At 56.2% G+C, this 10,731-nt stretch overlaps 1 protein-coding gene across 1 annotated transcript in view; it reads right to left on the reverse strand.

Annotated features, from left to right (window-relative positions):
• Window positions 1-222: 222 nt before the first annotated feature.
• SLC12A7 (solute carrier family 12 member 7) overlaps window positions 223-10,731 on the reverse strand; it is a 59,351-nt gene continuing 48,842 nt past the window's right edge. The window contains exons 20-23 of the mRNA XM_023508181.1: window positions 8,371-8,447; window positions 6,823-7,112; window positions 3,424-3,557; window positions 223-1,921 (exon numbers count right to left, since the gene is read on the reverse strand). Coding sequence (XP_023363949.1) covers window positions 1,830-1,921; window positions 3,424-3,557; window positions 6,823-7,112; window positions 8,371-8,447 — 593 coding nt within the window. The 3' untranslated portion in view covers window positions 223-1,829. The remainder of the gene's footprint in view (window positions 1,922-3,423; window positions 3,558-6,822; window positions 7,113-8,370; window positions 8,448-10,731) is intronic.

Consider the following 10,731-nt stretch of genomic DNA (forward strand, 5'->3'; position numbering starts at 1 on the left):
CCATGCTGCCGATGCTACTGGGAGAAGGGGACGAAACAGTCCCTCTGACTAAAGTGGGTGTTTTGTTTCCATGTCTCTTGGCCAATTCACGTGTTAATTCTTTAGCCACCAAGTTTGCTTTGGCTAATCAGACCTCAGAGCCCTCCAAGACAAAGGATGGGTGCATTTTGCCCATGATTATTTAATTTTTATGCTGAATGAGACACACAAGACTTCAACACACCAGGTTTCACAGGATTTTATTCTTCTAACAAAATCATACAAAGACAAGGAACCTATAATAGGAAAACATGAAATCACTTTTAAATGGCTGCTATTACTGGTCACATGTTTACAATGGAAAGGAGCTGGGCGCTGACGTGGGCAGTGCTGGGGCCCGACACAGCTGAGCCCATGCAGTGCACTCTGAGGGAACGAGGCTTCAGCCACCTGGCAGCAGCCTCCCGCTCCCAGCTGCTGACCAACACTCAGAGATGGTGCTGACACTGCCGTGCCTTCAGCCTCCCCTGCTTGGACACAGCACCTCTGGGCCTTACTCTCAGAGTTGAGTTTTGCTGCTTAACCTAGCACAGGCGCCCCCAGACTTGCTGACCATCTGGGACATGCCCTAAGGCCAGTGTCCCATGCTGTCCACAGCTCTTCAGCAGCGTCCGAAAGCCTGCCCTGGCTGCAGCTCCATGCAGTGTGGACAGTCCTGGGAGCCTGAGAGCCAGAGAGAAGCAGGCAACGGCATGGCCATTCGGGTCCTCTTCACTGACAACCTAGCATCTCTTTAAATAAATAAATAAGCCACATAGCAGGGAGGCACAAATCACTGTCACCACCTGCAGCCTGTGAGCATGATCATGACCTACAGAGCAGAGGGGTCAAAGGCAAAGTGCAGATGGCCACCAGGTCCCTGAAAGTCACCGTGTACTCCAGTGCACACCAGGAGCCCACGGCAGGGGACACTCAGGCTCAGTAGGACTTGATGCTCTGGGCCTCCCATGCCTGAGCCCAGGGGAGGGTGGGACAGCATGTCTGCCAGTGGTTCTGAAAGGCTCTCCCCACCGTGGGGAACGCTTGGCATTCACTGTGCATGTGTTGCCCTGGGGTCAGCAGGTGCCACCATCTGCAGCCTGTGCTCAGGGCAGGGGCCCGGTCAGTGCTATGAGGAAAAGCGGGGGTGGATTCTGGTGGAGAGCAGAGGCAGGGACAGGACTGCAGTGGACGGACAAATAGGCTCCTTCCCAGATCCAAGCCAGGGCAGGAAGACGCTGGCATCTGCTCACATACCCAGCGACAACTGGCTTTGACCCTGCAAACTGGGCTCCCTGTCCATTTGGCTGCCTCAATTGTGGGCCTGTCTGTGAGCCCACTCCCCACGTGGGAGGGTACACTGACCTCAGGCCACAAGGCCAAGCCAGGGGTATAGGCATGGATGGAGTCCTTTTGCATAACACCTTACTGTGCATGGACACAGGAGAGGAACGAAGATGTGAACCCTAGGCTGCTGTGTCACCGTCAGTGCCCAGAGATGGCTTCAGCCCAGCTGGGCTTTTCAAGAATGTCCAGCACAGGCAGATGAAGCATGACTGCCCCAGCAGCTGAACAGGCCCCATCAGGGAAAGCACTTCCAGAAGCTTCTCCCATCCATTCTGCTGTCTCCCCTTAGACATAAAGAAACTTCCAGCCGCATTCCCCTCTTGGCCCATCATTTAAGCCTGCCTGGAATAGGAAAGCCCTGGGTGATAGGTCTAGAAACTTCCAAGGGAGGCCCTAGTGGCAGGTCAGGCTGCATCTTGGGTGAGCCCATCTGCTTGTCCGCAGCAGCCCAGCGCTGTCCGTCATTAGGAGTAGATGGTGATCACCTCGCGGCCGCCACCCCTGACCAAGAGGACTCTGTTCAGCCCCTCAGTCAAGACCTCAAGAAACTCCATGTCTGGGTCGTAGGGTTAAGGCGATAGCAGATGTCATGGAGTGTGAGCAGAAGTCCTAAAGATGGGGCTTCACCCTCCCCACTGCTGCGCTAAGACACCACTAAAAAGAGATGAGAGGATGCAGGGGAGAGGGCACAGTGAGGATCGTCACACCTGACAGGGATACCCAGCCAGGCTCCGGGTCTGTGACACCTGCAGGGTCCTGACTGAGGGCTTCCGACCAGCAGACCCTGAGGGCCACCCTGCCCAGCAGCTCTGGGCACAGACCTAGCAAAGGGAATACGGCACCCAACCCCACGACCACAAACAGGTATCCCCAGGACACCCAGGGGGATGATGGCATCCTGGGTACCAAAAAAGAGCAAATTCCTAAAGCTTGGGGCCAATTTGAGTCTTAAAACCTGAGAGCCTGACTCAGCACCTATAGCTCAGCAGCTAGGGTTCCAGCTGCATACACTGGAGCTGGTGGGTTCGATCCCAGCCTGCACCTGCCAAACAACAATGACAATTACAACCAAAAAATAGCCAGGTGTTATGGCAGGCACCTATAGTCCCAGCTACTTGGGAGGCTGAGGCAAGAGAAATCACTTAAGCCCAAGAGTTTGAGGTCGCTGTACACTGTGACGCCACACTACTGAGGGTGACATAGTAAGATTCTGTCTCAAAAAACAAACAACAAAAAAAAACCCTGAGAGCTTGGCTTCTCACCTGCCACAACCACCAGAGCGTGTAGGCCTGAACCTCAGGACATCCCCGAATGACACCAACCACCAGCAGCACAAGACAGGGCAGCCTTCCCACACTCTGCGCAGTCAGCAGTGAGCCCCTCCCCGCTGGCTCATGCCTAGGGTCAAGAGCCTGTGAGCTGGGAGCCCCTCAGGGACCCATGAGCCCTACCTTGGTGCTGGTGTACGCACAGGGCTTCCTGGCACAGCAGTGGGTTGGGGTTGCAGTGTTCCCGAAGGACATTCGGGGACACAGGCTCCATGGTGGCTACCTTCAGCAGCCTAATCCCCAGGTCTTCCTGTTTTCTTCACAACTATTGACCAAAGATAACGCCAAGTGGATTTGCTATCTCCTCATGTCCACCCACTGAAAGATGCCCCCAAAATATGCCAGTGGCCATTCACCTGAAAACCCTGGCGGGGCTTTCTTGGCACCCCAAGGCCCAGGTGCTGAGAGACCCTGCCCATGCCCACCCTGCCCCCAGGTCCCAACCCTCTGCTGAGGAACCAGGGTGAATGTTGGAGCTGAAGGTCCACTCTCTGTCATACCACGGCTCCCACAGCCAGTGCAAGGAGCATGGGGCTGTGCAGACCCACGTGGGCCCCTCCCTCACACTGATGCCAAGGTCTGTCCCTCCTCCTGCTCTTTGGTGGGAGTGCCAGTCCCTGGAGCCACACCTGACAGCCAGCCTCACATCACCCACCACACTGACTCCAATGAGGGACATGGGGCAGCAGGTTCTGCACACACCCCAGTGGGCAACTCTGGAAAAGGATACAGTTCTCATCCCCTTGCCGGCTGCGGGGGGGCCCCGGCATATTCAGCAGGACCAGCTGTGCATCCTGGGACTTGCTGAGGACGACCTCATTGAGCTTCACTGCTGTGTGCATCCTCCTCACATTAGACTGGTCCCTGCAGGGTGGCGGGCAGCGATCAGCAGGCTGCCATCACCCCGCGCTCTGGACACAAGGCTATGCCCAGCCCTGGCCACCCACTGCACACACATGTGTGAGTTTGCAGGAGTCGGGCAGACCCACTGCTCAAGGAGTCCAGGAGGTGACTGTGTGAGTCACTGCCAGGCCACAGGGCAATTCATCCAGCACAAGAAGCACTTGGCCTCTCAACGCCTTAAAACTGACTACCTTCAAAGCTGCCAACATTTACCAAGGTACGTAGCACAGCCCACACCAGCACTTGGCCCATTCTCTGTGCGTGCAAGGCAGCAGTTCTCACGGTTGGACAGACAAGCAAGCAGAGCCACTGTCCTGGCATCCCAGAGTGGGAATAGCCGCACATGCCCTGCACTATATCTCCTGCTGAAATCCCAGGACTGCTCTCAGATCCTGTGCTGGGCCTGCCAAGGGCCTCCTCCTGAGGACCACAACATGGAAGCTCAGGATGGAAACGTCCAGAGACCCAGCCAGCTTGCAGGGCCATCAGACCCAAACTGCTACCTGGACCCTGTCTCATGGGAGGGCCAGTCTCTACGCTCCAAGAAGCAGCAAGAGCAAAACCTTAAGCTGCTTCTCAAAGCATCCCTGGCCCCCCAGGTCCTCAGGGCACCCCCAGGAAGTCCTTGGCCAGGTATATTTGGGGACATGTAGACTGGAGCTGGCAGGAGTGCAGGGACCAGTGCCCACAGAAACAGCAACCTCCTCTGTCCCCACTAGCCACACACAGAATCAGTGAAGGGCACTGCAGCTGGGAGCACCGACCTCCATCTGTGCTGATGCCCAGCTCCTGCACTGACCCAGGTCGAAGTGCATCTGTGGTCATTACCACAGCCTTTGAGGGAGGTCACCTGTGTCCTGGACACAGAGGGCCGGGTGGGTGGACAAATGGTCCCCTGTTTTCCCCTGCTTCACCCCGGGTCAGGGAAAGGGCCTCAGGATGCCCAGGATCACGCCCTGTCATCAACTTGACCTTTCACCAAATAAATCTGATGATAACCACCAATTACAAGGAGGAAAACAGGGAAATGGGCCATTTATCTTCTCTCTCCAATTTAGTGTGATGAAATTACAGATGGAGTCTTTGTCCATGGCACAATTGAGGGTCTTTCATTACAAGAATGAACTATAATTACCAGCATGTTTGGGGACAAACAGCAATTCCAGAGATGTGTGTATATGTGACATTAAAAGATCTGTCAGAGTTTTAAGAGACGGCCTGAAAATCACATATAATCTTAAAATCAGAGGTTTGGGTCTGGGTGGGTTTGGGTCCCAGGACAACACACTCTTGTGGAGTCATAGGCATAACAGGGACCAGAGCAGCCTGGCCTCTCCCAGAAGCTGATAACACCCTGCACTTGCTCCCAACAGCCTGGCTGTGCATCAGAGCACAAGACACACACTAATACATACTCACGGGTGCCCTCACGTGAGCACACAGGTACACGCACACTAACATGTGCACACGAACATGCACACCCCCCCAAAGTATGTTCCTCCAGACCCCCTGCTAAGTCACACACATCCTGGATCAGGACTGACTAGAAGAGGGCAGGGCTGACCTCCAGACCTTCTGGAAGTTTCTCCCAGCTCAGGGTACAAGCAACCACCAGGCTAGTAGGGTAAGACCAGGCTCTAGCAAGCCCCACATGGCATCAGGGCTGCAGTGTCATGGCTATTTTCTGAGCACAGGCTGCTGGGACATGAACCTGACCCTTCCACACATGGCATGTCCTCACATGTGCATGAGTGCAAACCCTGCTTCTGTGTCTCTGTAGTTCGGGGCTTTTGTTTTAATTATTACAATATCTTGGAGACCCTGAGATTTACAAGGTAAGTTATTCTGTGTACCTCACTTTACACAGTTTTCTGTGTTCCCCTAGTTCCTGCACATCCCCAGGTGTCAGCCCCTGTGGCCCAAATGCTTTTCACGGCACCGTGTCCAGCTGGCTCAGGCTTGGGGGTTGAGCAAAACAGCGTGCAGCTGCTCAGCCCAGGCACTCATCCCCAGTGCCAGGATGCCGCCTACCCCAGAGGGAGATGAAAAGCCTCCCCGACCCTGGACAGCCCCTGCTGGCCTCGTGGCATGGACCCCCCAGCCCACCCCCAACTAGGGTGAAGATGTGGCAGCTTCTCCCTATGGCCTGAGCTGGAGCCAAGCCCCCTTCACCTGGACACAAAGGGCAGCAACTTCCTAAAGATGAGCAGGGTTCATGCAAACAGCATGGCATGCTGGGGACCCATCTGAGCTGAATGCCCTCAGCAGGAGCATGTGGATGGGGTCACTGATTGCGGGTAGGGCAACTGCCCTCTCCATTCAGGGAGGGTGTGGATCGACCTCCTGGGTCTCAGTTCTTGGGTGTCACTTAAGAGGACAGATTTTGGGTGTGCTCTGAGCCACTCTGAACAGAACAAGAGCAAAGTAAATGGAAGCAGCACCATAGCAGCACCCAGCACACACAGCCCATACGTGGACACGCACACGGGGCCACTGTGCACATGACATGCGTGGGTGAACACACACAGGCCACACACACAGGCATGCAAGGCAGCCTGGTCTGCACAGCAACCTGGACCCAGCAAGCAGACTTACAGGTGTCCCCATTCTCTATGCAGGAAAGAAAAACACAAAAACATGTTACTTTAACGGTGAACACGAAGCACACTTCAAAACAACCACCAGCCATGCCCCGGGCGCCTTGGGCCCTTCAAGGGATCTTTTTTGCAGGTGTCCTGCCTAAGAATTAGGGCTCCAGGGCTTAGCTCCACTGTCATGGACGCTGGTTCCCATGTGGCTCTGGCTCTTTTTACCAGGACCTGGGATCAGCCACGCTGCACCCCAGGGCCTTGGCCGGTCCCAGACAGGACTCAGAGCAATGTCATGGGGGACCATGGTAAGGATAGGCTCTCAAGCCCAACAGGCAGCCTGAACTGTCAGCAGAGCTATGAGTCTACCTAGCTCTTACCTACTGAGGCCAGTGCCTCTGTCCACAGCCATGGCAAGACCCACCAACACAGACCATAAGCCCTGGGCTCTACAACCACCCACACTACCAAACTTAGTCCTCGGCAGGTTCCTGCTCTCTAATAGGCAGCCAGGGTGTGGGTTTGGCCCCTGAAGCTCTTCAGTGGACAGGAAAGGGAGCCTGTCCCCACTGTTGGGTCTGTATAGCCAGGACCTGACCCTCGAGGCCACACATGAGTGGACACACAAGGACACTCACGGTTTCAGGCTGAAGAGGTCTTTGAATCCAGACATACTGGTATCTTTGTTCTTGTACTTCTCTGCAATCAGCTTCTCCCTCGTCCAGGTCATTTGTACCTTGTCTGGAGAGGATGGGGCTCGGGTCCTGGCGGCTACAGCTGAGTGGGACGCGGTATTCCTGTCATGGATTAGCTGGGCCTGGTGGGGAGAAGCAGAGATAACCATGGGCAAGTGCAAGGGAGAGGCCAGGCTGGCTGCAGAACCTAAAGGACCATGAGCAACTGACCTAGGACCCTGCGCCAGGCCTCCCTGCCCCAGACTCCCACACCAAACCCGTCACTTCCTTCTCTATCTCCTCCTGCCTTCCTGTCCTGTCCCTGAAAGCCAGGAGAGAAAGGACCCATAACCCTGTGGATGTAGGGTCCAGTTTCTCTGTCCCTAGGGAAGCCAGGGATCTGTGGGGCGGCAAGGGCGCTTTTCGCAGCAGGCTCAATGGGTCGCTTCTGACCCCCCTAGAACGATGAAAAGGAAACTCCTCCTGGGTGCTGTCCACGCTTCAGAGGCGCTGCAAGGGAGCAAAGCCCGTGTGGGTCACACATGGTGTGCAGTCCAGGTGTGACAATTCTCAGGTGAACCGTGTCCTCCCCAGAGCCCTTCACACCTGCAATGCTGTCAGGGGCCAGCCATAGGCAGGCTAGACATGTGCACCAGGGTGGAAAGGCCCCTACCAGGTAGCATGTGCTCTGTGGCCTGCCCCTCCTGCCCACAGGGGGCTTGTCCTTAGTTCTCAATGCTCTGACTCCTGCCCAGACATGGCCCGGGGGACAGAGTTGTCCCGGAGATGTACTTCATGAGTACCAAATGCTTAGCTTCCAGGTTGACTTACAAAGCAAAGATGCTCAGAGTCACTTCACCAGAGCAAATTCTTCCTCCCCTAAAGGTTTCAAAATTCTGAATTTTGACATTGACCCATCTCAGAAGGCCCTAAGATCAGCACACATCAGGGCGCCAGGGCTGCCCCATTCCCAGATGCCCAGCAGGGCCCTGGCTTGGTGCCCCGGGAGACGTACATGGGGTTGAGCACCTGGGGCATCACGTCCAGCCACAGGAGGGAGGTCCTAGAGGCCTCAAGGGATGGGGCCTCTAGACCTGACCATTCTCACCAGAGCCTAGAGCCCCCAGGACACTAGGCTATGTTCTGAACCTGCCTCTGCCCCAGGCCCAGGTCCCACTGAGGTCACCCTTGGGAAGCACAGGCTGGAGCAGCCCCTAGGACTCTACCACACTGGGCCCAGCACCAGGACCAGCGAGAGCAGCCACGCCTGCACCACTGCCCCTGTGCTACTTACTCTTCCTACCACGTTCAGAAACTCGGCCCTTTCACTCATCCTTGCTCAAAGAGACCTCTGTGCCCACAACAAACCACTGGAGCACATCCCAGAAACATGCTTGGTGGCAGCTTGTGCCACAGGACTCCTCCCCACTATGGGAGTTAGTCTTCTACAGCCCGACCCGTTGGGGTGCCCACACGCCACAGCGCGGGAAACACATGACACAGGGAGGAAACCGGCAGAAGGTGCTTCATGGCCATCACCAGGGGCTGACTTTCCGGAGAGATGCCAAAGCACTGCCTGTACCTGGCACCTGGCAGGTCACCAGACGGGACAGTTGGCCCACATGGTGGCGAGGGCCCAGGAGACCTCAGCACTCCCGCAGCCCAGGAGGACGGTGGAGCTGCACGCAGAGAAGCCTCCAGTCACCACATGCCATCACCTAATTTCTTAATTTCCAAGCACATTCTGTGAGAACAGTTCACCTACTTTAAACACATCTATTAGGTTTTTAGGTGAGAACTAAGATGAGATAGCAGGATCTCATCCCTCAGACAGGAGGCCATGCTTACAACTAGCAAGGACTGCCAAAGAGGAAGAGCCGACCTCTCACCTGGACGGGACCGGACCTGGTCACCGAGGGCCCAGGCTATTCCTTCTGCAAATGTGTTCTGAGAGGGGACCACAGGCTGAACCCAGGCCACTGTCCTGGCCAAGCATGGCTCCAGGGCCCGCTGCCCTGGGACAGTGAAGGGAGAGTGGAAAGGCCTCACTGGGCAGGTTTGACTGCCATGAGCTCTGCGCAGCATCACCCAGTGAAGACTCAACAGGAACCAGGCGACTGCACAAAGGGAGGAAGGCGCTGCCAAACCCTCAGTCCTGGGGTGCAGCCTCTTTCCTTTAGGATCACCTCAGACCCGTACATGGTCTTGCCCCCCAGCTCCTGAGCCAAGACTGACCGGGCTCTATACCCCAAGTTCATGGCTGCCCAGAGCACCACGAAAGTGCCTGTTAACTGCAGTGGCAGTGGGGATGTGAAGAAGCACAGACAGAGCAGCCCAGCCCCAGCCAGTCCCAGAGACCCCAGCCTCTGGACCCCCTACTGGGGAACAGCACAGGAGATGCAGTGGGAAGGCTTGTGCCATGACAGACACCCAAATGCCACTTCTGGTGACCACAGCACTGACGGTCCCAGCAAGGCCAGGCTGATCGTGCCAGCACATGCCAGCCTCTGCTCTCAGGCTCCACCAGCGCCTGTAGGAAACCCTCAGATTGTGGAGACAGTCAGGGCAGGTGTGCTGAGCCAGGTGTGGTAAGAAGCAGCCATGTGGACCCACTCATGGTAGTGACACTTTCAGATCAAAGAGGGAGAAACAGTCACAGTGGCATCTGCCACCTCAGCCTCACAGTTCTCATGGAAGCAGGGCCTGGGTGTCCCAGCCAAAGTGCCAGACCTAGTGACCCTTCTTCTTGTCTGAGCCTTGGGCCCATTGCTGCTGCTATGACTCTAGGCACCAGCAGCCACAGACAAACCAGGGCAAGGTGGCACCACTCACACCCCTGACGGGACTATATCCACACCAGAGCCCAGGGAACCACATGCAGATGAGGACATGGAGGGAGGGTCCCTGCAGCACCCACGTCCTCACTAGGGGCTATAAGCTCCCTCCTCAGCTGTGTCAAGAAGTGGCCAGCGAGGAGACTGACACTGTCCTCTGAGCACAGTGGACACTGGACCCCCCCAGAGACAGTCTAGCCCTCGACAGCGCTGTCTTCCATCGCGATGACATGAGGGAGATTGTAGCACCAGGCCTCGCTCACAGCTCATGCCCCACATGGGCAGCCAGCAAGGCTCCCTTGAGCAGCCACAGGGGGGCCAGCCCCAGCTGCATGTCCAAACACCAGGCCCACAGTGACCTCACAGGTGCCTGGCCTGACTCTCCTGTGGCCCTAAACTCAGAAACCAGAGCCTAAAGGGAAGGGCAGGTGGCCTCCCTATAGCCCCCAAAAGCTCCCCCAGGTCTGACTTCTAAGAGGGCCCACCCAGGTCACCCTTCCTGACACCTTCCAGCTCACAATCCGTCACCACATTGCCCCTTAACCACAGTAGCCCCTTCTCCTGGTGGGCCCCAGACTGAAATCTCAGGACAGCCTCTCAGCTGCCGGGGACCTGCCCAGGGAAACAGGGCACTGGGTCCTCCAGGGTCTCCAGGAGGGTCTGTGGGCTCTAAGCCCACCCATACCCGCTAGGGCCTGCAGGTAGCCAGCACTGCAAGTCCACAGTTCCTCATCAGTCAGCAACCACAGGGTGTCTCCTGCCCCTGCCAGCTGCCATCACTATCCTCACAGAAAATGATCATGTATACACATCCACCTGAATGGCCTACACAGACCTGTGTATGCAACCCCAGCTAAGGACTACACGTGTTTGTCTGTGTATCTGCATGTGTATGTATCTGTGTGTGTACCTACGTCCGTGTATCAGTGTCTGCAAGTGTATGTGTGTCTGCATGTCTGTGTCAGCATGTGTAGGTGTCTGTGTCTGTGCCTGCATGTGTAGGTGTCTGTGTGTCTGTGTCTGCATGTGTAGGTGTCTG

This window comes from Otolemur garnettii, unplaced genomic scaffold (genome assembly GCF_000181295.1).
Source record: "Otolemur garnettii isolate 467f Iridium unplaced genomic scaffold, OtoGar3 scaffold00226, whole genome shotgun sequence".
NCBI lineage: Eukaryota > Metazoa > Chordata > Mammalia > Primates > Galagidae > Otolemur > Otolemur garnettii.